The sequence below is a fragment of the Haplochromis burtoni genome, unplaced genomic scaffold (genome assembly GCF_018398535.1).
Source record: "Haplochromis burtoni strain Fernald_Lab_line unplaced genomic scaffold, NCSU_Asbu1 Contig_29, whole genome shotgun sequence".
Classification (NCBI taxonomy): domain Eukaryota; kingdom Metazoa; phylum Chordata; class Actinopteri; order Cichliformes; family Cichlidae; genus Haplochromis; species Haplochromis burtoni.
The window spans coordinates 550,460-578,072 of NW_024582390.1; the positions used below are offsets into that span (position 1 = coordinate 550,460).

Here is a 27,613-nt window from a genome sequence, read left to right on the forward strand (position 1 = left end):
TCCAGAAAACAGAGAACACTGAAGGCATTAGAGTTTGTTTTCTGCTGCATCACATCACAAATTTATTTAGGTCAAGTCAAAAATACATTTTTATAGATATTTTCTGTCGGTCTGCTACATGAAATAAACACAATCATCAGAATGAATTATTTACACGAATCACAAGGTCGTACACTGAGTAAGACAATAGAAGAACGCAAAGTTGCTTTGTGTGCAGAAAGGGAGACGGCGAGAAGGTAGTTCATGGTCAAGTCGAACATCCATTACGAAACGACCAGCGCTGAAAGCAAACGATCATGTTTTCAAGGCAAAAAAGACACGCCTCAGAAATAAAAACACACTTGACAAAAGAATACAGTATTCAAATGGACATGAATAACAACACATTCAAAGTTACATCGGAGAACAACCACACCATGTTTAACTGGGATGGCAGCCATAAATATTTGATACGTTTTGACAGGGGGTTCGACAGTATTATAACTTTGGTCCAATTTATATGTTCACCAGAGCAGCCAATACAAACCCTGTGTTGGTCATAAATTCCTTTTATGTTGGCTGATCATTTGAGGTAATAATGTCCAGTAACAATTTAATCAGATGAGTGTAAGATAACTATTTTGTCTGACAGCATGACCACGCTTATCCCATATTCATCTGGATTCACACAGGCACCAAGGTTTTCTGTTAAATTCCCGACTGATAACCGAGTCCATGTGTAATTAGAAACTTAAGATACTAATAGAAAAATCGAATCTTGCTCTAATTGGAAAGAACTTTGATTCTCTTTCCTTTTGCTTCCTGGAAAAAAAAATCCTCAAAATAAAATTTGATTCCAAAATGTTTTAAACACCCAGACAATGAGTCAGCAGGGAAAAAAGCAAGAGCAATAATAGCTCCACTGTGGCCAAGCAGATTTTTATGTACAGTAATGATCATACATGACTGAATCATACAAGTGTGTCCACTGGAGCGTGTATTCTTTTGTGTCTGCATGTCATTGTATCCATCAGCAGCTGCATCTCACTGTGGCAGGGCTTTCAAAATGGCATTCACCTCCTCAGCTACCGCCGTCAGGGCAAACTCAAACTGGTCCTAATTAGGAAGAGCAGGGAAGTGAGGCATTTGGGTAATGATGCACAATCTGAAGACTAGAAAAAAATATACTGAAAAAAATATGCACACAAACAATGGACGCTATGTACCTTGGTGCGGACTAGGCCAGGTCTCTGGTCTCTGATGTGCTCCAGTGTGGCTGCAATGTCGATCTCCTTCACTCCTAATGTCATCAAGAATAGTAGCAGCATCACTAATAGTTTTTTTCTGATCTCCATCAATCTAAATCTGCTATTTTCAGATGATATGGATGTAGAAAATTCACAAAATAGATCTGTTGAGGTTATTTGTGAAGAACTATTGTGATAGAACTGACAAGAGACAGTGAAAAGGTCAATGTCTCATTTGAGGTTGAAGTCTAAACAGACAGCAACCATGTCTGATAAACAAAAACAGATTCTGACAACTGCAAGAAAAAAAAGGGGGAAAGATAATGCAACCCAGCTGAAATTAGTTTCAGTAAAATAAGACTTTGAATGGTATAGAATGGCATTTCAAGTTTCCTGACTCTTTCTACAAGATTCCAGTTAAGTTGCTAAACCACTCAGCTCAAGAAATACTGAAAAAGTATGCACATATGATTAAGTTTGTAATTATTAAAATATAGTCTGAACTACCAGTACCTAATTTCTTTCAACAAGCAGCTTGTAACTATAGCACCCTCTGCTGTAGTTGATAGGAAATGCAACTGTAATATGACTCAGACCAATTAAAGATTTGACTTCTCAAACTCTCTCACTGCATCATCTGTGGGCTGTAAGTCATAAAGATTAGGTATGGATGTAATGTTTCTGGGTAATGATTTTGTTTTAACTGACTCACCCTTGGCCATGCGGTTCAGCACCATGTCAATAAGGATATACGTGCCAGTCCTGCCAGTGCCATCACTGTGGGAGTGACAGAAACGCAAACATGATCTTACAAAGTATTTTTCTTTAAAATACCCTTTAAGCAGAAAATTCACATGTATATCTGCGATTTCTGTTGTTCCACAGAAATCTGTGATCCTACAAACACCAGAGTATCTTCCTTTCAGTCTTACCCGCAGTGAACGATGATTGGACAGGAACGGCCTCTGTAGCATTTATTCACCTTCCTGAAAAAGTAGAAACCAGGGAGAGAAAAGAAAGAAAAAGACAAATGACAGGAAAATGTGCTTGGTTATAAAATATTTATGGTAAAGGTTACAACTGACCTTTTCACAATAAAATAATAACATCTTATTATTAATACAGAAATGGCAAAGTCTGCTTTGAGTATTTGTGAAATATCACAGTGAAAACAAAGTAAGTGACCATGTTGGAAATACAAGGAATGGAATAACTGCATGTGACAGGTAAATAAAATGAGATCAGGAATAGCTGGAAATTTGACTGGACGGGAAAATTAGATACTGCATGAGGGTGTGGAGGACAGTGAGATGGTGAAAACAGGATAGAATAAGTGGAGAGGAAGCCACAGATTCACTGTCCCTCTTGCAGTAGCCAGTCACACCTGCCAATGCTCATTTTTATGACTATGCAACTGGAGCCAGAGTACTAGCTGCAAACCACAAAAATGACACTGGGAGATGTTAAAATACAAACCTGTCAACCTGCACACTGGGGTAGAGGGAGAGAGAGAGTGTCAACGATGATGGATTAAGCTTGAAATGAATTACACGGAAAGTGATCATATACACTTACAAATGGCAGGGAGGATGGAAAACACAGAAAAGAGATGGACATGAAGGCGATCAGCGGGATTCAAATCCACCAATGTGACTACTGGTATTTCAAGTGTTTATACATATATTTATTTGTATGCTTTTGTATAAACAAGGGCAGTCTGCGTGCATGTTTGTGGGTAGTTTCTTACCTGCGGAAGTCAAGCAGTGGTCGTGTGGAGGTGGGGATGCCATCAGCTGGCCAGCTCAGCAGGTGAAACTGGGTCAAGGTACGTGTCTCCTGCGTCTGGACATTTTTCAGGTAGAAGCTACGCACCAGGAAGTCCTTGCACCAGATGTGTTCTGACACCAGGTTCACCTGACATACACAAAGACACAGTGGGGAGGAAAGAAGAGAGGGAGGGGTTGGATGCAGGGGAAAGGGGTAAAAAATATGAGTCATGAATCTTTTGAATTATTTAAAATTTAAATATACAGAGATTCAGCTTGCAAGCGTTTAATCAGGTAAACTTCCAGGAGAAAAAAAAGGTTATACATACTGTGTACTTACTTACTGTGAAAATAACTTTAGTATAAACAAGGCACAGTGAATCTAAGTCTAATCAGCTTTATTCATTGTATTCTCTATGACTCATCGTTTTTTGTCATAACACAAAAACAGCAGGGCTAATCAAGGGATCTTTTCCATGAGTGTTGAAACAATCGTGCAAATATCGATAGAGGAATCAAACTTTGCATGTTTATCTCTCTGGTATGGAGCCATTAATTTGAAAAATCCTATTTGCCACAACAGTTTTCAATTTTTTCCAATTCGACCATCTCAGAAACGGCTGTTTTATTACATCATTTCAACCACTGCCTTTTCAAGTTTCACTTTGATTTATATGCTTTTCGCTATAGGTAGGTCAAATGTAATGTAAATCAGTTATTTTTCTAACATGCTAACAGACAGATAACGTTAGGTCACACCAACAGCCACTTAAGTATCACCAGTTAACCCGACAAGCAGTTCTTTGGAGGAGTTCAAACCCAGAACCCTCTTGCTGTGAGGCCACCCAGATATTTGTTGTATTGGCTAAATAAAATGACTAATCCAAGTACGATATCAAGTATATAAAGTTATTGCTCTCTGAGTTCTGCCCTCTCCTTTACTCCATGGTGAAAGTTTCTCCAGAAACACATTTTTAACACTCATGCAAAGCTGGATGTAGGCACCGGGGGTATTTGGGGTTTAGTTTCATGTCTAAGCAGGGGCGGATCTAAAAGGGTGGCATGGGGTGGCAAGTGCCACTCTAAAATGATCTCTTGCCACCCCAAGTGCCACCCCAGTTTTGCATATGACAGTGTTGTTTATTAAAATAAGATAGCTTATAGAATAACACTTAGATTAACACTTTGAGTGTAGTTACAGTTAACAGTGAATAGAAATGCTAAAACTGAATATATTGCATAGTGTTACCCCCCCTCCACCATTAACAAATGGTTCAGCCCATAGCGCAGACTGGCTTTTTTCTTGTGTTCAGTAGCAAGCGATGCTCATGATTGTGTCAGAGCACATTTTGAACAACACCATGGGAATTTCAGATTTCACAGATTCACAGATTTCAGGTGGTTGGATGTTACACTCTGGAAATGGAATGAAGGTGAGTGTTATTAACCGTCTGGGGGTCCACGGACACGCTGCACCTCCAAATCACATGACTGATTTAAGCTGACACAGCAACAAGCTGCAGCCGTGCTGAGGTTTTGAGCCTGAGTTGAATGTTCGGACTTCAAAGTTTTTACATTTTAATTACAGGCCAGTAAATCCAGAGTTATGATAAAAAAAAAAAAAAAATGTATATATAAGCCAGGCTTTTTTCTAAATACTGTCGCTACATTTTTTTTTCTTCGACCAATTTAAAAAAAAAGTCAACACGTGGGATTTGGTTGTTTAGGAAGAAGGGAAAGTTTTGGGAGTGACGGGAACTGCAGCGAGACAGAGCGAGCGAGTGAGAGAGAGAGAGAGTTTTTAGAAGGGGGACATTTCTGACGTTTAGCGTGGAGTGCACAGTTAGTGTGTTGTGTTGTCTTGTGTAGTTAGTCTGTCGTGTAGTATTTGTTTTGTTTTGTGTGTCAGCAAGGGCACTAATGGACGTCACAAAGGCACATTTGCAATGTAAACACTGTCACTAAGTGATACACCTCCTGTTGTCAGGCCTGCAGGTTTTTCCCTGTGGAAAACACAATTTGTGGGGCATCTTACTGCAAGACCTGATTGTTCTCTCATTTTAGTTAGAGTAATATTTTTAAGTGGTTGTACAAAATAAAAACACGGCAGGTGTATTGACTGCATTTTTAGATAAATAGTTGTATATGTTTACAAAATGTGTGCATAATTTTTTAAAATGTACAATTTATATTTGCATTTCAAGTTTAATTTACTCAACATGTCTGTGTTTTTTTTTTTACAGTAAAAAAATACTACTAGGATTTTATGTTTGTGTGATTTCAGATCAGTAATATTAATACAGTAAAAACAACTAAATTCAGACACACGAGGTTGAGCTGAAAATAAGTTTTCAGACTTGATTTTTGTGAAACTTGTAAAATTTGACACTATGATCATTCAGGAATGGCATGTCTAGTTTACGTTATATAAAAATGTGCATATTTTCTTGCCTTTGTGGACAGCCATCTTGAAAACAGCCACCATCTTAAGACATCAATTAGCTAACAGGCTTTATACAAAGAAAATGTAGTGACAGAAGCAGACATGTGCCAATTTTTGCACTTGTATACACTTGTGGATGTACACTTGTAATGTTATCTTCTGCACTACGCGAGGAAGCTCAAAGTTAAACAGGAAATTAACCTCATAGATGTGGTAGAGTGACGAGCCCTCGTCAGGCCAGTATCGTTCACACTGCTTCTCTCCGTCCTCCACCAAAGCTGTCATCATAACAATCACTGTGCAGCCGTTCTCCCACACCATCTGAAGGTTGAACAGAGCAAGCACACACACAAACACACATCTTAATGTCACTTTAAGACGACTCAGTACATGGCTGTAAAATATGCACTGCTTTACTATGTCTTTTGCACTGAATATATTACAAATTCATAGAAATGGGAGGAAGACAGAGTGATGGGGAAAAGAAGCAGAGGGGAGACTGCACCAACCTGCCAGAAATCAGCAACAGTATGGGGAAGAGGTCCCTGTGTGGCAATGTAAGATGGTTGGCGAGGATCATGATCAAACTGATGATTGAAAAAGGAAAAAGAGTCTCTTAAAATCCATGCACAGAATATGAGTATTAGAAAGTTCAGATGCAATTTGCATTTTCATAAAATTATAATATTAAGATTTGTATTTCTTAATTTCTCTCGAATATCAAGAGAGAAAAATATGTCACGGTGTATCCTGATTGAGCTGCAGATGGATGTGTTGTATGTTCTCATACAACACATCCAAATAATTATGCTTCAAAGTGTTTCCTTACATCCAAACAATGACTCCTTTCTTTATGAAGTCATCTATCCAGCAACAGAGTATTACACAAATTTATACTTAACTGAATAACTATGTCATATTTTATATATGTTTTATTTGACATGAGGGATTCTTACAAGCATGCTGGCATTGATATAATCTTGTTTATTGGGGTTTACATCAGTCTTCAGTTTCACACGAGAGTGATCATCTGGAAGAAAAAAGAAGGTGTTTGGGCTTTAATTATGTTAAAGGTTTAGGTTAAAGGTTGGTGAGACTTTCAATTAAATACTTTCCATGAAAATGTACAAAATATAGAAATTATAAAAAGTGTTAAATGTTAATGAACTAACAGGGGAGGGCTTCAGCATGTCTGTTTTTGTCCATGTTGTCTGCAGACTGAGCCACAGCTACTGAACTGGGTTCCGCCTGATAGGAACACAAAGCCTCCCACTCCTTCTGGAGACGGTCCTTATTACGCAGGTGATCCTCCATATACGCCTGAGGAAGAGATGGGACACCAGAAATAAATATTTCATAAACAAAGAGCAGATTTCACCAATCTGTAGTACATTTACTCTCCACGCTGACTGTTTTTCACTCACTAGTATCATGTGACCGGTGGAGATGTCCATGTTAGACTGGGCAGGCTCCTCGCTCCAGGACGGGGTGGAGCTGTGGGTGGAGGATGGGCTGTGCTGGGGACCATCACTGAACTGGGAGGAAACGCTGCTGACACGGGATGTATCTGTACCCCTCCGTCCACCTGCACCCGTGCTTACAGCAGGTCCAGAGATGCTGCTGCTCACTCCTCCCATACAGTCCTGGCGGCACAGGGAGGATTTAGATGCCATGTGCTGCCGACATAGCTCCTGAACAGATGGAAAACTGCATTACTTTAGGCATTTAATGCACGAACTGCACGCAATTAACTGCCTGACTTAAGAGCTTTTCTCGATGCTTTTAATTATCTGCCTTTTTCTGCTTTTCCATCCATTATAACACCTCAACACTGGGAAAAATACATAATGATGAAAATGCATCAAATAGCACTAAAGGACACTTGTATGTAATTTTGACCAGATCCCTTATGTAACCTTACCTGGTAGTCAAAGTGAGTTTCTGCACCTCCCTCTGGCCCCAGGCCAAGCTTGCCATTGTTCACTTGCTGAGCATAGTGCCTGAGACAAGCTACGGCCATGGCCAATACCAGTACACCTCCAACAACTGCCATGGAAACAAGGGTGATAACTGTCCCACTGGAGCCCTGGGAAACCCTGGTTACCTGAGGGAGACCCCGCGCATCTGTCCTCTAGAAAAAGGATGATCATAAAGAGCAGTGAGTAAGATATAGACAAGTGGGCAGGAACACAAAGAAAACAGGCTGTTATCTCCATTTTTTAACATGCTCATCAACGGTCAACCCAAACTAAGGTGCTCCAGCAAATCCACCCTCACTACTGCAATTCAAAGGCCACTCATTTCCTTTTACCAACAGAGTTGCTTCTCTGTAACTGCACTTGACAGCAATGTGTGCCCAGTGAGCTGCTGAGCTAAGTTTAAAAGACAGAGGTCTGAAAGGTCAAGGTGTTGCGCCCCAGAAATCATTAAAAAGACAGCTGAGGCTCCAGGAGATCAGCCAACCATCTTATACAACATGCCATGTATCAGTGCTATGAGGTATAGTCTGCCCCCAAGTGTCATTCCACCTATTCTTCAACTTGATCTTTATTTACAAACAATTTTCCCCATGCTACCCACATACAACAGAAGTTACCAGCTCTGTTTTGCCAGCTTAATGCTGTGGCTGTTTCACAGCGGTGAAATTGAAATGTCAATCCAAGGAAAAACTAATAAAAATTAATAAATAAACCAACCAGCCTTGAAAGGACAAGTTAAATTTGAAGGCCAAGGCAGAGAAGAAAATCAAAAGCCAGAAGGGAAGTGCACAGCGGTAACCAAAAAGACAGAGGTAGTACAGTATCTTTACTTTGTCCTAACTTTACAGTATATCATCGTTTACTGACAAATACCAGCACTGAGATATTGTGTGATTAAAAATGCAAAGAAACTGTCCTTTGTCGTAGTTTACAAAATTTACATAAAACCAATGAAAACAGCATACAGTAATTTAGAAATGCAGTAATTTTTTTGTTTGTTTTTTTTTTTGGGGGGGGGGGGACAACATCATTCGAATAAATTAATAACACGCAAACACACACACATGTCTAGTGAGAAAAAAGCATCAGCTTGTGCCATTTGATCACATCAGTATCAGATACACAGATGCTGGCAGCACGACTGTGATATTATCACTGTAGCCCTGAAAGCAATCTGTGTGTGTGCATGCCTGTGTGTGCGTGTGTGTGTCATCCTTATATTCAATCTACATGCGCATTTTGGAAATAATGATCGATTACACACAAAGACTGACACATGAGTGACGATTCAGAGGCTAGGAATCAAGCTGTTTATATGAAACGGTGAATAATGAGGTTAATGACATTGGTGACTGTTGCCATAGCACCTGGGATCTGGAAGCCTCAGTAGGGGTGAGGTGGGGGGGAGATGGAACTCCATGGCAACAAGTGAAATGCTGGTTGTTAGGATGTGTTGCCTCACTTATTGGTTCTGGCAACCACAATTTACACACATAAAAAAAGAGTTGTATACAGCACAAGTGTAGTGATGGTGTTAACAAAGGTTACTTAATCGCTGAAGGTAATAAACGTGATCAAGTTATTCTCACTTTCTTAGCTATACATTTAATTCATGTCATAGTATCAGTACTAAACAAAGCCACAAAAGATAAGCGCAAATAAAGACACACAGTACACTGTGATTAAATTAGAGCGAAAATGTTAACAAAAAAGATGAAAATGTTTGTGTGTAAAACAAATACCTCTCCCACACCAGTCTGCACAATCTTGAGACCCGTCTCAGACTCCAGGAAATTCTTTTCAGATACTGTTGGAGTAAAAAATAAAAAAACAACACAGGCCTTTTAATATCGGGTCTAACACTGTAAACCGACTCTTGCATACAACCTGACAAAAACACATTTATTTACAACATTTCAGTTCTCCATGAGGCAAACGGTTCATGGAAAAGAAATGCCTATAGTATGTATAAGTCTACCAAACAAAAACATTCCTAATGTAATATAAAAAGGTAAACTCTTCACTTTTTTTCATTTCTAATGTTGTTTTGTCCTGTACTCTTCTTAGTGTTTCAGTGGGGATGAATCCAAAGATTGGGAACGTATATTTTGAGCCTTATGGTCTGTTTTAGCCTTATGGTGAAATTGTGTTTAACATATGTACAGTACGCTACATTGCTACAGGCCATTCGATCCCTATACAACCATTGTAAGAGCTTGGTTCGCATTGCCGGCAATAAGTCGGACTCGTTCCCGGTGGGTGATGGGCTCCGCCAGGGCTGCCCTTTGTCTCCGGTTCTGTTCATAATTTTTATGGACAGGATTTCTAGGCGCAGCCAAGTGGCGGAGGGCTTTCGCTTTGGTGGCCTCAGAATCTCATCTCTGATTTTTGCGATGATGTGGTTCTGTTGGCTTCATCGGGTGAGGGCCTCCAGCTCGCACTGGAACGGTTCGCAGCCGAGTGTGAAGCAGCGGGAATGAGGATCAGCACCTCCAAATCTGAGGCCATGGTTCTCAGCCGGAAAAGGGTGGAGTGCCCACTCCGGGTCGGGGATGAGTTCCTGCCCCAAGTGGAGGAGTTCAAGTATCTCGGGGTCTTGTTCGCGAGTGATGGGAGAAGGGAGCCGGAGATCGACAGACGGATTGGGGCTGCAGCTGCAGTAATGCGGACGCTGCACCGGTCCGTCGTGGTGAAGAGGGAGCTGAGTGTAAAAGCGAAGCTCTCAATTTACCGGTCGATCTACGTCCCTACCCTCACCTATGGCCACGAGCTGTGGGTAGTGACCGAAAGAACGAGATCGCGGATACAAGCGGCAGAAATGAGCTTCCTCCGAAGGGTGGCTGGCCTCTCCCTTAGAGATAGGGTGAGAAGTTCGGCCATCCGGGAGGGGCTCAGAGTAGAGCAGCTGCTGCTCCAGCTGGAGAGATTATATCTCTCGGCTGGCCTGGGAACGCCTTGGTATTCCCCCGGATAAGCTGGAGGAGGTGGCTGGGGAGAGGGAGGTCTGGGCCTCTTTGCTTAGGCTGCTGCCCCCGCGACCCGGCCTCGGATAAAGCGGATGAAGATGGATGGATGGATATGTACAGTATGTGGATAAATGCAAATCTGTGTTTTTGAGCCTTACCGGCTTTAGCAGCTACCTCTGCCGCCGTCATGTTGTGCTCATTTTGTCGGATACGGAAAGTCAGTGCAGGACCGACAACGCTGGCAACACATAAACACAGGGACACACATGTTGGATCGCCGAAAACTGCAAAAATACAGGAATTAAGAGTACAACAAACTAACTGTCTCTAAAGCATCTAACATACAACTACAGTGCTACCTAATGTTGATGAAGCTGCTTGTTGTCAAGTGTATTTTATCAGCCAGCAGCTCCAACATCTTGACTCCATCGTACAGACTCAGGGGACTACGAATGAAACAAACATCATTAATTTTGCTGTAAACACAAATTTTTAATAAATGTCTTGTTTTCTGCTTTTTACTTATAAATTACTATTAACGTTACACAACAGGCTATAATTAGACAGCGTTTATTAAAGCATCACTACACTAAAGAAATCATTAGTAACTCAAACAAAGTTTTTTTTCATGTTTTAGATGTGTTTACTATGAACCGAAGAACTGAGTGTTAAAATAGATCAAGTGCTGACCTCTGATTGGTGACAATGTACCCATACTCCTCTTTGGCCCCTGTGCTCTCCACTACTGGCAGCCCCTGTCCCTTAAAATCTAGTCCAGCTTCAGCGGGAGCAGCCTGCGGAGGCTGAGAGGCAGACGAGGGGAGGCTGGAACTCTTGGATGAAGGTGTAGCTTGAACTGAGGCAGTGGAGGGGACAGGGGCAACAGGAACAGGCTTCTCTGGCTTATTGGAAATGCTGTCTGTTTTTAACAGCTGCATATAAGGGGGAGAGGAGAAAACACGGCTATGTAAGAACCTACGATCACATTTTTTATGACTGCTATTAGTAGATGCTAACATACTTCCTTGAGGGTGTTGAGGTCTTTTTCGACTGGATCTATGAACACAGAGAAAATCTTTTTTACACAAATACTAAATAAAAAATGCTGGAAATTGTAGGGATTATGATATTTCTATATTTAAGAAATTGGGAATTTTTTTGTTTTGTTTTGTTTTATTACCAAGTTGGGGGGGTGTGCCAGTTTTGCCCTGATGCTGCAGCAGTGTGAGAGCTAGCTTGTAGAGCTGCTCCTGACTGAGGTCTCTTGGATTGACTCCGTACTTCTGCAAGACAGCCGACATCCTTTGGCGCAAGTCATCTAACACAGGATGGGATTACTGTTATTTTTGCACTAATCATTTTTCAAACATATTGGCAGATTATGTATGTGCATCTGTAGTTTAACTATGTGTGTCATTATGTTTATGCTGTATATATTTATGCTTGCGTTCCTTTTTCTCACCATTATTCCCAGACAGTGTGCTATAGTCCTGAAGAACTTTCTTAGTCTGCAAGGGTTGCTGCCTGCCTGCAGTACCAAGCCTCTCCTGTAGGGTGTAATCTTCCACATAGTCCACTGGTATATCCAGTTCCAAGTCGTCATAATAAGGCAGACCTGCTCATGAAAGCAGGTACAGCGGGAAACATCATTGTTTGTGATTGGCCCAAAAATGTGCCAGAGTTCTATCTTTTTTTATGTCTATGGATATTTTCTGCATGAGAAACTGAGACTGAATAGTTTGTTTTTATATATTTAAGTGTATGCATTTAAATATTTTTAAAATATCTATTTATCTTTGTGTTGAATTAGTTAAAAAAAAATTATGAAAAAAAGTAATTATGTTTAAAAAAATTTTACCTGCAGGAACCACGGAAGGAGCCCCTCTGTGGCGGTAAGACGGCTGTGCAGATGCCAGGTAAAGAGACAGAGCTTCCAGCAGCAGCTGCCTGTCACGATCACGCTCTCTCTGGTTGGTCTGGGACCTCAAAGAAGGGCGGGCATAAGCACCTGCTGAACCCATGAGAGATCTCTCTACTTCGTCTTGGTACCTGTGCTGTGTTAGCAGAGACAGTACATAATACCTGTTATACCAGATGTAAACTGTGGCACATTATTATGTGTGTTACACTTATATGCAAAATTTTGTATACACCTGTTCATGAAGTGTTATAAATGACACAAATCCAGCTGCTGCTAATCACAGTGTGTGTTTTCATACCTGGAGGTACGCGTATGGGTCCATAGATGCTGTTTGCATGTGCAGTGGGGACTGAGGCGGCTCAACAATCATGTAGTCCACATATTTGCCACTAGGAGAAGCAGACGCTGATTTTGAACTTTGGTGGTGGGAGGAGGGCTGTTTGGACCTGGCGACCAAGAAAGAATCGACTAAATCTGTTATATAAATATACAATTTCTTTCTCTGTCAATTTCAAAATAACTAAGGTGTACTTGCTGAGACAAGGATGAGGTGTTTGGCTTTGAGGGAAGTGTGGTATGAGGAACTCTTTTCAGCTCCTTTGACAAAATATATTGGGTGATGTCATCCTGCCATGACAGCCCTGCACACACAGATGGAAAATACATTTAAAAAAATAGCTGTTAGTAAAAGTGCAAGACTATGGTGTGTGTACAGATTACAGAAATACAGACAGAAAAAGGGGCACTGATATCAATGCTCTTTGCTGACATTATGAATGAATAAAGCACTTTTTTGTTTTATCGCAGCTATTTAAAGGCATGTGGGTATTCACTTTAACACTTTTAGCTCTCTATTATGTTCAGTCTCACCTTCTAGCATGAGCTGTTTTAGAACTTCTTGCATCCTCTTCAGAACAGGAACTGACACCTGGTACTGGACCTGGTCCTGCTTAGAGGTTCGACACTGACCAAACAACCCATCTGAAATACACACATGAATACGAATGTAAATATGTAACCCCAAATTTGCCAACGGCAGCCTCTCGAGTCCTGGTCCAGGATACAACAACTAAGCTGACAGTGATTTCACAATGCAGCAGGAAATCAACAGGTGTAAGTAACAAAATTTGGCTGACTTTTTATGTGGCTGTGTCAGTTGTGTCTCCGGACCCCCGTTGTACTACACCATCACTGGCATACTGACATGTCTGCTTACAGTTATGACAAAAAAGGCAGAGTGCAACGCTTAAACAGAAGGGAGCAATCGTTAACTTTTTTCCTCATTCAAAATGTCGGCTGTGTTAAAAAAGGCCCTCAGGAGAAATTCCCCTCATAACAAAGACATTGCCATATTAGAGAAGCTATTATATTTTTTATATCTCAGTAAGCCTCTGAGAATGATCCTATTATTTCATAAGACATCAAGCGAAGTTCAGTTTTTTGTGCTTTTTGTGATTTAACCGTATACATTTCAATACAAATGGTTCCACTGACACTGCTTTGGAGGTTATTTAGTCATAGCTGTAATTTATATGGTGGCCCACACTACCCTAGCCCACAGCAGTGAGTCATAGTTTTGAAGTTCAGCCCACACACTTGTCACAATCCTTTTGAAGAGCTCCTGTCGCCATCTGTGTGTGTAAGTGCGTTTGAAAAATTGAAGTTGCTAACTTGCAGGTACCTTCATGGCAACAGAAATATTAATAGCATATTCTCAGGATCACCTGTGGACAGTTTTCTCTCTTTGTTATCATAAACCGCATGCATCGTCATAGATCTGCTCTTCAGCGATAAATTACTGGGATCTTAATAAAGTTAGTATTTGCTGCACTTGCACTTAGGTAATCAGTGCAATGCAATAGGAATTGCCCCTATAAATTATAAATAAACTGTTTGGGTTACATGGAAAAGGTCTGAAATTAGTGCTTAAAAAAGTGTATGCTCACATGTGTAAGCATCTAACTCACTTGGGTGAGTTTATTGCAAATGAAACGCTGTGAAAAGTCTAAATCAGATATAGAAGGCTTGTGTTTCTAATCTGTATACTCAGTGAATTAGGACCTAGATTGCTGAAATGCTATGTGATAGGAATAAAGATAAAACCGAGCAGGCTATGCTTTAACTGGTGCACTGATGAGTCACCACAGCCACTACACCAGCTAAATCTCACACAACCCACTTTGCCACACTGAGATAGTGAATTGTTTTAGTGAACAGATTAGGGAGGATTAAGGTGTTTTTATAGCCACGCATTTTGTATGAAACAGCCCAGCTTTTATTTTTTCAATTGAAAACTCAGGAGCAGTGTAGAAAGTGTTACACATGCACTATGTCAGGTCAGGTATTGATTTAAAAGATTTTTTGCCCAAAAAGAAAACATGAATTCAGTTCCAGCTTGTTATTGCTTTAAGAAACAGTCACTAAAGGTAAAGAAATGATACCTACAGAGTCATTATAATCTATGATTCAAGCCAAAACAACACTTTGAGTTAAGGTTGACATCAGAGCAGCTAAAAATGCTGTGAATTAGTGAAATTGGATGGCAAAAACCAAGAGAATTGTAAGACTTTTACTACGAGACCTTTCACTCTATTTTAACATTAACTATGGTAAAAAAATAAATAAATAAATAAATATATATATATATATATTCTATTATGTTTATTTAGTTTCTTTTTTGCAGAAAATGTTTCATATGATAAGAATAGCCTAAGCCTTGTGCTTAATTTTACCAAAGAAATTTACAATCTCATGAGGGATACAGGATTTAAAAATTCTTATAAAGAAATAAAGATACAAACTTGTATATGTTTCCCCACCAAGACCACTAAAGAAAAACAATCATATAAATACATATCTCGTCCTAATGATTGTAAAACGCATCATCAAATTACAACTTTGTTAATGTTGATGAAAGGCCATCCTGGCAGTTTATTGTACTAGTAGAGTATAAAGCTGTTATTATTCCTGGTGAATGGACTGATGACAGAAAGGCAGAATTGAAGACAAATGAAGAGAAGCCATCAAACTGGATGGCTTGATTGGACTGGGACTATTCTGAGAGCTCTGGTTATTTCAGTAAATGTCATTTTTTTTCTGCAGGGAACATAGCATATCGATTTCAGTGTTGTTATCCAAAAGAATCTGACAATATGAGAAATATAACATTCAAGATAAATGAACTCATTTAAAAACATACTCCCCCCAATATATTAACTGTGATTAAAACATGTATTAATCATTTATATCCTTGGAACAAAAGTATGCATAGAAACAATCAAGCTGTAAAACATTAATACATTTATCAGTCACGTTGGATTTATCACTACCTTAACAACAACACAGCAATATTAACACTCTGCACTCCGAGCGCTCAAATAGCATAGAAAAGAACCACGAGTACCAGTCCACTTGTTTGGAAACAGTCCCAGTATAATATAATATATTTATATTATATATATAAAATATATATTATATTATATTATGTATAATATATTTGGTAACCTACAACTTGTGCTTGTCCAACTAACAGTAAACCCGCAACAGCAGTTTTGTCTCATGCAGTTTTCATCCCAGGTAAATAATGTAAAATAATGTACAATAAAACAGGAAAAAACAGCCAGATGAAGTAATGATTTAATAATTTGACCCTACCCATACGTGTAAAAGCATAAGCACAGCCCTATCATCTGGTCATTTATAGCACCATATATAATATAGGAAACCTCTAAACCGTCCTCAGTAGACTTGTGTTGTTACACATTAACCAGCAAAGATGCAAGGTTAGGTTACTATATATAGAAGAGGGTTTAACGTGCTTCCTACATTACACTGATAATGCTTCCAACAGCATAAGCTACTAGAGTAACTGAACCATCACAATATGATAAACGTGATGTGAGATCATAGGGATCATCAGTAAACCTACAAATACTTCTTTCTGGAAGCGACTGTCATGAGTAAAAACTACAGGCCTCAGCATAAAAACTTGGATCGTGCAGAGCAAAATGTGTCACTGCACACTCCACTACTTCTTGCAAATGCATGCAGAATAAAGCAGCTTTTTCATCCTGTCACAGACACAAACTCAAAGATCTGAAGGGAGGCATGTATTTCATTAAACACACTAAAAAGAATGCAGTACAATACAATCATTGTTCCTTTTCACGGTAGGCACTCAGCAGTACTGAAGGTGAAAAGGGGACTCCACTACAATAATTCATGAAGATTTTAGATTTACTGCAACCATATAAAGGACTGTTTTACAATGAGCAGGCATTATTGGAGTAATTACTGCTCAATGGGTGAATGTGGATGCAATGAAGCCTTGGCGAAACCTCGGAGGACATCATAGATTAAGCCCATAAGTCTTTGATTACTGTTGGGTTGAAACAATAAACAACATTTTGCAGATCATTAAATTATTTGTTCTGTTTAGTTTTTGAAAAGGTGCAATAACAAATCTTGTAGTTATTTAAGTTAAGTTAGAGAATGCAAACCTTATTTTTTATTTTATTCTGAGAGTTCAGTACCTTTGTAATCACAGAAATTATTGAAAACATTATTAGTGACTGAACCGAGTATAAAATATTAAAGTCTCAAAGATGAACAAAAACTGCTAGGCCTATATAACTACAGCGAAGCCTGTGTGGACTGTACATTAGAAGATCAAATAAATAAAAAAAAATTAATAATAGGGCATTACGGCTACTACAAGGTTAGCAGTTAATTACAAATTCACCAGCATATCCAAGTCCTTTATTCTGAACACAAACAGGGAAGATGTGTTGCTTCAATTAATGAGGACACACCTTTATACAGCCCTAATGTTTTTTTTTATTATTTTATTATTGCTCCTCGTTGTCTTCATCAACTCAACACAGTTGCTGTTATTCTTTATGTGTTAAACATTTAGTTAAGTGTTACAGGAGCAGTGCCGACCAAAAATTAGGTCATTTAATCTTTGTTGGGGTCTGACAAACACAGACAGTTTACAGCTTATTTTGCTTAGTAGGTTCTTGAGGTGGTACAGAGATCAACAGGAAAAAAGAAAAAGGGGAACATTTCATCCACTTGGATTGTTTTTCTCCCAGTGTTGTCAGACACGCTGATATCTGTCTCTGTGTCTGCTCCTGGGTAGCTCATCCACTTAGTATTCTGTCCAATGATTGTGCGCTTGCGTAAGTGAAGCTTCCACGGGGAAGGACGTAAGTGTGTGTGTCAGTGACTCATCACTGTATTAGCACAACAACTGTGGGGGGGTCGACCTCGATGTGATGTCAGTGTTGCTATGGAGACAGGGGGCAGGGGTGGGGCTTAAAATGAGGAAAAGGAGAGGGGCAGGTGACTGAGAATCTGTGGTAAATAAGGCAGAGAGAGCAAAAATCCTTGACTTGTGTTTGTATGATTCTATGCGCAGCCTTTGTGTTAGGATCTGTGTGCGCCTATCGTCGAGGGCTACTAATTTACTAAGGTGCAGTGTTAGAGAAGGATTAAGAAAGCGGTCTGTCTTAAAAGTTTAACAAGTTCAAGAACATTGTGTTTGATTGCGTGTGCACGTGTGTGTGGCGTACTCACCATCTGAGCAGAACTGATCCCTAGTGCACAGTTTTCGCTCAAACAGGCAACCTGAGACAGAAACACAAAGAGAAGGCTAACAAGCACCCAGAGTAAAATCTTTTACAGTAATTTCCATGGAAACGACTGCCTTAAACGCACATTCAGAGGGCGGAAATGAGACAAAGTGAGCTTAACCTGGGCTTATTCATTTTAATGAGAAACGTACTGCTCAGTGGCAACCATAACACAGTCACCCACTATCGTCACCTTGCCTTTTATATACAAATGTTACAGATGTCAATACAAGTAAATGCAATTATTATTTACATAAGAATAAGCCTCTTATATAATGGCATTTTAGTCACCCCCTTAACCCAGTTAACCCAAAAAATAAATGGCTAAAACTTTATGACTGTTATTATTTCATTTTCTGATGAAATGACACAGTTGAAATGATATCTGTGTTTGAACAAATGCCTTTGATAAGCATGGGTGAAGACAAAATGTTTGTGACCTTTAAATTTTGCAGGTATAAAATGCATATTTGTTAACAGATGACACAGTGATTGAACATGGGTGCAAATAACAATGCTTTCATTATATATTTTGGGGTATTTTACTGTAATTCATTTGTAGATTTTACACTATTTCTTTTTTTAGGTCAGTGAGTAAGACCTTGGAGGGTACGGCAATGTGGGAAAGAGCAGGTGGCTGGTGATAGAGAGGACTATAACCCAGCAGAATATGCATGAGATAACTCGCCCTCGTCTATGCTTCGATCCATTTCCATGTACCAGACAATAAATAAAAATCAATAAAATAAAACAAAACAATTCTAAGTAGATGTGTGAGACAGAGTGTGTACATGCAAAACTATATCTCAAATATGTCAGTAATCTAGCTGGCTGGTTAAACTCAAACTCGAGTAGAGAGCAAAGAATGAGAACTATTTTCTCTACCTTTTATTGAAATGACGCAGTACCTAAAAATGACTCACCGCTTAGAAACAGACACACTGCAAACACACAGTGCATGGATTTTGTATTGCTGAGAAGCCCTGAAACTTTCTTTTCATGAGTGGCATTATTGAAGCAAAATCTTACAACTGTGAATACAAACCGGATTTCTTTCACAAACAATAAGCCAAAGATGTGTTTGCGTTGCACTGACGTCAACATACCCACCGTAAAAGAGATGGTGGTTACTACCTGAAGTAAGCTTTGGCAAAAATAAAAATATACATGCGCAACACTCACTGAATAAAAAAGTATCTGTGTAATTGCAGGGGCTTGCAGAAGGACTGACATACACACCATCATAAGTGAAAGTAAATACCCAAATTAAAACCCAAACCAAAAAAAAAAAAACAATAGATAAAAAAACATGTCGTAAGTTCATTTTAAATTATGGCTCTCATTTTTTTTTAAATTGCATAGTAACTGTACACTCTGGTTTATAACACAGCACAGAGGAAGACCTTCAATATCTGAACAAGATATCGTTACATGTATTTACTATTGCTACTATTATGATTTCACTATAAAACTTTCTGCAGGCAGGTACAGTAAGTCAGCTTCCTCACATCAACAGATTAGGAGTAAGTATTACAAAAATATCAGACATATCCTGTCACATATAATGTTCACTTTTGCAATTTATATATATATATATATATATATATATATATATTTGTAGAGATATATGTAGAGAGAGGAAGAGAGAGAGAGAACAGTAGAATGTATACCAGAGCAAGGTATCGTAATGTATCACAAATGTATCAAAAAATCAAAAAATGTATCACAAAGATCCCAGTAAATCCATTAGCTTTTCTGAGGAAACTTGACCTATCAAACAGTGTTTTTTTTGTCAGGCCATCAGAGAAATAACTGAGCGGAGCGCCTCAGACACTGAGCATCATATGGTCTCCGAGAGGACGGACAGTCAGACATATGGATGGATTGATCATCATATGAAAGTGTGAAAGAAGAGAGATGGGAGGAAAGAAGAGGTGCTATCGGATGAATGGACAAAGGGAAGCAACAGTGGTTACTGGTTTCTCTCCATGGTGCTGAAATTTGAGCCGCACGGCTTTTTATTGTTCTTTTAGTTTATGCGCTTTCTTATTATTCTATGGGTTTTACAAGTCACATTATTCTTTTTAATGATATTTTCAAAAGCAAGAACTAACACACCAACATTTTGTGTTGATTTTTTACATTTTATTTTATAGAGCTTTTTTAAGTAAGTAGCTCTGTCCTGCCATCATGTTTATCATTAAATTGTCACAAAGTGTTTCTGGGTTGTTCTTGTGTTTGTTGCCAAAGAAGAAAAATGAAGAGCAAGAGAGAGAGAGAGAGAGAGAGAGAGAGAGAGAGAGAGAGAGAGAGAGAGAGAGAGAGAACAGTTGCTTTTTTCAGCTTAATTCTGAATTACTCCCTGAATTCACTGCCTGCATCACAAATCTCAACCTGCTCATGTTACACACACAACGCATCAATCTACTAAAAGAACTAAGCTCATAACCCAACCCAGCTGCCGTCAGTTTGAAATAATAACGCTGAACCTGTATTCCTAGCATTGTTATAGAAATGACAGGGACTATTACGGATGTCACGATCATTTCTACTGAGTGGAAATGTTTAACTGGTTTCACGTTTCAGCCCAGTAATCAAAATATTTATTGAACTTGAATTAGGTGGGGTTTTTTGGTCATATTATTAAGTACAGCTTTAGTTAGTTTAGTGATGTACATGTATATACCCCTGCTGTTTACTTTTCATCATGTTTTGTAGACCCTACACACACTAGTGTGGGCGTTATTCATTAACAAGTGGATTTGGCAGCTCCCTACTCTTGTCTCTCTTGGAAGCGTGAAAAAAAACAAAAAAAAACCCAAATAGAAACTGAGCCCAACAAGGAGCGTCAGAGTAGTGCATGTGTAACAGTACCCTAAAATGATCCCTTAATGCATCATAAGCAAAAAAAAACAACCCCCCCCCCCAAAAAAAAACCAACAAAACAAAACAAAAAAACAAACAAAAAACAAAACAAAAAACTACTCATTGCTAAGACTCGGTTTTGTTTTCCCTGTTACTCCCCACATCCTCCATCTCTCCTCTGCCCGTGTTTAATCTCATTAAACATCCTCTGTATTTAGACACACAGTCCATCTCTCAGTCCGTTGTTGAACGATAAGAAGAGTATAATAAAAGAAAGGAACTCATTACAAAACCAAAAACAGAGGATAAAGTATCCTACGGTAAAGGTGACACCATGGTAAAGTCATCTGCTATCATCAAACTGCGAATATCCCAGGAGTGTATTTCGCGATGATTACCGCTCCACTATCATTTCCATCATTTTCTTACCGTATTTATCACAGATCCCTGGTTGATACAGCACCGTCAAAAGGAGCAGAGCTCGCCATGGTTTAAGGTGTTGCATGATCTTGCGAAGCTTCACAGCAGAGGAGGAGACGGAGAGAGAAAGATGCGGAGTCCCTCTGCGTTTCCACTCTTTTAAACGTCCATATTGATAAAAAGGAAGAGCCCGTGTGGAGTCGACAGCTCACATTGAACCCTAAAAGCCCACGTGACGGGAAAAATATAAAAAATAAATAGGAGAGAAAAGTAACTCTTCACAGTCACCGGGTGGGGCGTGGAGATCGAGAGAAGCGGGGATAGACTGTTAACATGCAACGTATATCGACTCAACGACGGCACAGTTGCGGAAATAACGTAGAATCTGTAGAAACAGGGAGCTCTCTTCCATACAGGAGCTCAACCTGCACCTACGTCATCACGGCTTTGAGAAAGGGGGCTGGGGAGGGATGGTGAACGAAAGCGTTAACTTTTATAGTCCGCCCGTTCCTGAACGTCATGCATTCGTTATCCATATTTGTTTTTCTTTTTTCTTTCTTTCTTTTTTGTGCGTCCTCTCACGTAAAATGTAGATATATTTCTCTTCCTTCGAACATGTGCACATGTGCACATGTGTCAGTCGCATCAATTGAACGGTATACAGTACAGCCCCATATTTAATTTCTTGCCTCATTAAGGATTTGTCCGAGGTTAACTTTCTTGTAGCTGAAAGTAAATATGAGGCTTTTTTTTTTTTAAAAAAATAGCGCTAAAGGTTTTTGGTTTATTATTAAAATTAAAAAATAATGTGCTCCAGAGTCAAAGGTTTGGCGAGATTGTTAATTCTTCAGCCCTTCAGTGAATTCAGGTAAGAGGACAGTGTAATAGGAGACCAGACCAAGGGAAAGGATTCCCACATAATAAGGCTCTCTGAGCCCTCTCCCAAATATAACGTTTATGTAGGCTACACATTGATATTCTTAATTATTATTATTACTGTGTGTGTGTGTGTGTGTGTGTGTTCTTCCATCTCAAGGCAATTTCCTTTTGTCAACACTTGATGAGTTATAGCTAATAGAAACTCCACTAAATATGGCAGAACTCTCTTCCCCCCCAAGCAGTGCCACAGCATTTTCTCTTTTCTGCTTGTCCTCTTGCTCCATCTTGTGTCTGTGAAAAAACAGTTGGCACTTGTTAAATTGTGGCTGCTGCTGTTGGTGGTGGTACACCACTCTAAGAAAACAAAAACAAAACCAAAACAAAAAACCAAAACCGAAAACATTCAAAATGCTTTTTATCATATATATAAAATATTTAAATCATGACACAGCTCAGGGATTAGAAAGGGCATACATATCATTTCCTTTTACACATGTGGTGTTTGCTGAAAGCAGTCAAACTAACTTATAGTACTGATCCAATACAACAACAGAAAAAGGTTTAAAAAAAAGGAGAAGAAGAATTAAATATATAATCATGCTACTAGCTTACAATACATGTTTATCTGACTCTATGCTGTATGTAACCTTCAACTGCTGCACATTCAATTTATTTTTCTTGTTATTTTTAAGTCAGATGTCCAAATGACTTATCTGTGACAGCTGACTACCTATCCTCAGCCAACAGATTAAAACCTTTGACCTTCTTGCGGTGAGGCAACAGTGGTAATCGCTGCTGCATGAAGCAAACAGCAGTAATTTAAAAGCCACTCTTCTGAAACATACTAAAATTTCATTAAAAACACAGTGTTGTGTTTTTGAACAGTTTGGTTGGTAACATATAATATGTGAAATTTGTGTCATGAAATTTGCATTACACTTTTAAATGCATACCTGTTGTGAGCATCAATTTCTCTTCATTTTAGCAGCTGACTGTCTGCTGTACTGGGGTCTCATAAAATAGGAAGTAGCCTTTCTATCTAGCGTGACTCATGATTTGATGGTTTGACATGGTTTGATGCAGAGCCTGCTGCTCTCTATTTCAGGCACATTGTGCTTCTGCTGGCATTTGATATCATATCTCTCCTCCTGTGATAGACCCAAAAAAATCTGGAACAGGTTCTCTTGTAAAAGAGGTCTATAAAGTTGTTACACACTTGTATGTAATCACTAATGTGCAAGCACACATACTGCACACACAGAAATACACATGAACGTCTCTTTCCTCCCCTCACCTTTACTTGGATCCTTTTAGTCCCAGAGTCACTTTTGTGCTAGAGCTCAGCTCTTTGGCATGTGTGTATGCATGTTTGGGTGGTTGCAGGGCAACAAGCATTCTGCGTTCATGAATGATGAAACCACCTGACCCCTAATCACCTATAGATGCTAGTTATATTATATTTAATTTCTAATTTTTGTTTTTTTCTTTCATTTTCCAAACTGTAAGTGTATTCACCTTCACGTACAATGTATCCATAAAGCAGGGGCTATGTAACGATTCTCCAGGACTCCCACAAAAGCTTACAGATCGTCTATATGTTCTCTAGTTTCAGTCTTTAAAAAACAATCCCCAAACAGTATTCACATCGTTCCATTTTCCCATCATGTCACCCACGTTGCATGACTTTTGACTGCCCTAGCATTCCACAGGGTCTAAGAATTTGCCACAGTTCTGCCTTGGATATAGATCGTCACAGATCTTTCTGTTACTGAGGTTGAGATCAGTGCTGTCCTATAGGAGGAAGGTGACATATCGGAGATCATATGTTCGTTTGAAGGACACTTTAGCCTTCTTGTTGCTGAAGATAGGCTTGTTCTTTATTACTCTGGCTGTTTGGGGTCGTTGTCATGCAAACCAAGATACATTTGGGGTCAGCCAGACCCTCCATGGGGGTGCTGTGTAAGGATATCTAAAGTGTCTGGGTATTTCCCAACTAAGAGTTGAACACAGGCATAAAGCTGTATTGTATGGGGTGTGTGTGGGGAAATTACTGCTGATATTTTTATACTGCAGTGTTGCATCCTACTTCCAAAATAGAATTGTGACATGCCCTGAGTAAAGGGTTTGGCTGCTATGCACTGTTGATATTCTGAGACTTGGTGCGTGCATGTGTCTGTATTATAATGCTTTCCCCAGCCGTTCTGGGATCTGGTTCTAATTTAAGGGTGTCTTTTCTAGGCTATGGGTCACGGTGTATTAGTTATGAATCTGGGGTTGTTAGGCAACTTGTAGGTAGCTCATTTTCTGTCCTGAGCTAATGATGTGTTCTTTAACGGGAAAACACCTGGATGACTGCTCCTGCCACGACAGCAGATACCACAGTCAAGTCACATCGAGCACATATCAGATTTTTCCCATCATCTCTGCTGGTGTCCCCACATTATTTCTTGGGGTGAAAGGCTCCCTCGTCTGACAGATGTTTGCAACTGGATGGGAAATTGAATGACATAGACCACAGGATTCATGTTCAGTAATGGTATCATTAGAATGTAATATACTTTTTGGTCCAATTCTAGACAGGGATCTTACCCAGACTTGATGGGATTTTGGCGATGGAACAATCAAATGGCCTTGGAAGGGAGCCTAGCAAGTCCTTGAATCCCAGTGTTTGTGGACTGAGCTGCACTTTAGTTAAATACTCCCATGTAACATTGTGAGCATGCTAGCATCCTCACAATGAGAACATTGCCCACATGGTGATATTTAACAGGTAGCTCGTTGTTAATTTTGATCATGATCACGATTGTTGTTGTTTTTTTTGTCATGTCAGCATGCTAAAATGTGCTAATCACCACTAAAGAAGCTGGCAGTGGAGGGTAAAAGAAATCGCATTTGTTTGACAAATAATAATTCATAAGCCAAAGAATTAAACTAAATTAAGCACTTCATTCATATGATTCATATAGATTCATATAATATCAACCTCAGAAAAGTCAGATCACCTATTATGATACATTACACATGAAGACTAAAAACTCAAAAATATGTTATTTTTGTAAATAATAATGATTGGATTTTTTTAGTGACTGACTTTAGACTGACAGACTGATACTAATACCAAATATGAATTTTAATATCCATCCCATCCATCCATTCGCTTATCCTTTTCAGGGTCGCTGGAGCCTATCCCAGCTGTCATAGGGCAAGAGGCGGGGTACACCCTGGACAGGTCGCCAGTCTGTCGCAGGGCCAACACACAGGGACAGACAGCCATTCGCACATTCACACCTAGTGACAATTTGGATTATCCAATTAACCTATCCCCACAAGCTGCATGTCTTTGGACCGTGGGAGGAAGCCGGAGTACCTGGAGGGAACCCACGCAAACACGGGGAGAACATGCAAACTCCACACAGAAAGACCCCGGCCTGATGTTGGAATTGAACTCAGGACCTTCTTGCTGTGCGGCAACAATGCTAACCACCGTGCCACCGTGCTGCCCATGAATTTTAATATAATAATTGTATTTCCCTATTTCGTTCTCCCAAGGCACTTAATATTGTAAGGTGACGATCCTACAATAATATAAAGAAAACAGAGAAAACCCCAACAATCATATGACCCCCTTTCACCAAGCACTTTAGTCACAGTGGGAAGGAAAAACTCCCTCTTAACAGGAAGAAGCCTCCAACAGAACCAGGCTCAGAGAAGGATGGCCATCTGCTGTGACTGGTTCGAGTGAAGGGAAGAAGACAGGGCAAAGACACAATGTAGAAGAGAGCCAGAGATTAATAACAACTGATGATTAAATGCAGAGAGGTGAATAAACACACAAAGTGAAGAAAAGATGAGCAAAGAAAAAAAAAATCCTTAGTGCATCATGGGAATCATATGATCCTACATGCTTTATCAAAATGGAAGGTTTTAAGCCTAATATTAAAAGCAGAGAGGTTTTCTGTATCCTGAATCCAAACTGGGAGCTGGCTCCACCAAGAGGGGCCTGAAAACTGAAGACTTTGCCTCCGTTCTACTTTTAAATACTCTAGCAACCACAAGTAAACCAGCAGTCTGAGAGGAAAGTGCTCTAATAATGTGATACAGTACTTTAAGGTCATTAAGATAAGATGGGGCTTAATTATTCACCATCCAAGCTGTCTGACCTATACTGAAGTAATAGTGACCCCCTTATTACTATGTTATAGCTCATGAAATGTGACAGGAATATTTAAAGAATTTTAATTTGAAAAATTCTTGAGCTCCCACAGAGAAGTGCTTTTCATAAATTCTTCAGGTTTTTGATGTATCTTGTTTACTTTAAAGGAATGCAAGAAGCCTTTAGACTTTCAAAGATAGTGAAAACTAAAAAGACAAATATAAAACTGTTGTTTTTTGTTGTTGATGTTGCAAGAGATCCATCTTGAATCACTCTTATCTGGTAATAATGACCTGGCACCAGACAGTTTGTGTAGTGAGCCAATTTAGGTCAGGCCTATTTACATTTTCTATCTGACTTTGATTAGCAGCTACAATAATCTCACAGCATGGCAGTAAAAGTAGTCAAGTTCTATCTCCAGTCCAGTGGCCACACAACAGAGTTCAAACGAGAAATCTAAAAATAGAGTTGACACCATTTGCAGCTGACATGCAGACTTTCTCTGTGAAACGCAAATATGTGCACGACCACACACAACTCCTCCAACAGCCACAACTCCCACGTACATTAGTGGCATGTTTCCTCTTTGATTCAGAACTGAAATGCTACAGACAGGGTTTTAAATTTTGCAAAACAGCTCAGATATTTGTACTTTATGCCTTTGTTCTGTTGTAAGCATTGCTTTTTTATCTGGTAGATTGCACTCAGAGGAATATTTAGCATCCTACAGAACCAGAGTTAGTCATCATCATCCTTTTTATCATCATTACACAGCTATGACACATGAGAGGGAAGAGATTCCTCAAGTGTTAGTATGCTTTCAGCTGTAGCCAGTGAGATCATTACATTAATTTCCTCATCATATAGGCTCCAGCCTTCAACAACGCTGGATTTTATATGTATTTCAGAAAATGCTGGACTTTCCTTACATTTTCTACTTGTGGCAAAAATAATATTTACATTAATATTTACATTTTCATAATATTCAGAAACACAATCTACACTGAAATCTAACAAAGAATTTTCAATATGCTTGCAATGACAGCATTGTGATTGTGTATTATGTCAGAACTGTGTTGTAATGGGTAAAACTTTTGGGATGGATTTCTTTTTCATTCTTTCTTTTTTTCCTGAGCTGAGAAATTTGACAAATTTAAAACACTCATATATGGAATTACACAAAGTTGCAACTTGTATTGACATTAATTATTTTAAATATTCAGGATGCATGTAACAAGATAGCGCTCGACTGATACACACAGATGTATCCATCTGCTCTGGGTGTGTGCGAGTCGGTTAGAGAGCTCTGATGACAAAGCTGAGCGTGTGACCTTCCTGGCAGTAGTCAGTCATATTTCTTAT

General features: G+C 39.3%; 1 protein-coding gene across 2 annotated transcripts; it reads right to left on the reverse strand.

The window, feature by feature from the left end:
* Positions 1-33: 33 nt before the first annotated feature.
* Positions 34-21,670, reverse strand: ptprna (protein tyrosine phosphatase receptor type Na). 2 transcript variants are annotated; one of them, XM_005918355.3, is made up of 24 exons: positions 21,229-21,670; positions 17,879-17,929; positions 13,172-13,282; positions 12,837-12,942; positions 12,600-12,747; positions 12,239-12,434; positions 11,843-11,995; positions 11,561-11,698; positions 11,402-11,436; positions 11,071-11,312; positions 10,740-10,826; positions 10,539-10,618; positions 9,157-9,221; positions 7,357-7,566; positions 6,860-7,078; positions 6,608-6,755; positions 6,392-6,465; positions 5,945-6,022; positions 5,637-5,756; positions 2,974-3,140; positions 2,159-2,212; positions 1,939-2,003; positions 1,206-1,279; positions 34-1,095 (listed from the first exon to the last, which is right to left on the reverse strand). In XM_005918355.3, exons 1-24 carry the CDS (start codon positions 21,302-21,304, stop codon positions 1,024-1,026), a joined length of 2,769 nt encoding a protein of 922 aa, XP_005918417.1. In that variant the 5' UTR covers positions 21,305-21,670; the 3' UTR covers positions 34-1,023. The 2 variants fall into 2 exon arrangements, with proteins under 2 accessions (XP_005918417.1, XP_005918416.1); XM_005918354.3 differs by having other exon boundaries at positions 6,860-7,126.
* Positions 21,671-27,613: the final 5,943 nt, after the last annotated feature.

What these genes read in the sequence shown, in the direction of transcription:
- ptprna (XM_005918354.3), bottom strand. Translation starts at nt 21,304, where the DNA reads ATGCAACACCTTAAACCATGGCGAGCTCTGCTCCTTTTGACGGTGCTG. An exon ending in AGAGGTAGCTGCTAAAGCCG is followed by an intron (nt 9,222 to 10,538) that starts GTAAGGCTCAAA and finishes TTACTCCAACAG; the next exon opens with TATCTGAAAAGAATTTCCTG. An exon ending in GCTGAACCGCATGGCCAAGG is followed by an intron (nt 1,280 to 1,938) that starts GTGAGTCAGTTA and finishes TGATGACATTAG; the next exon opens with GAGTGAAGGAGATCGACATT.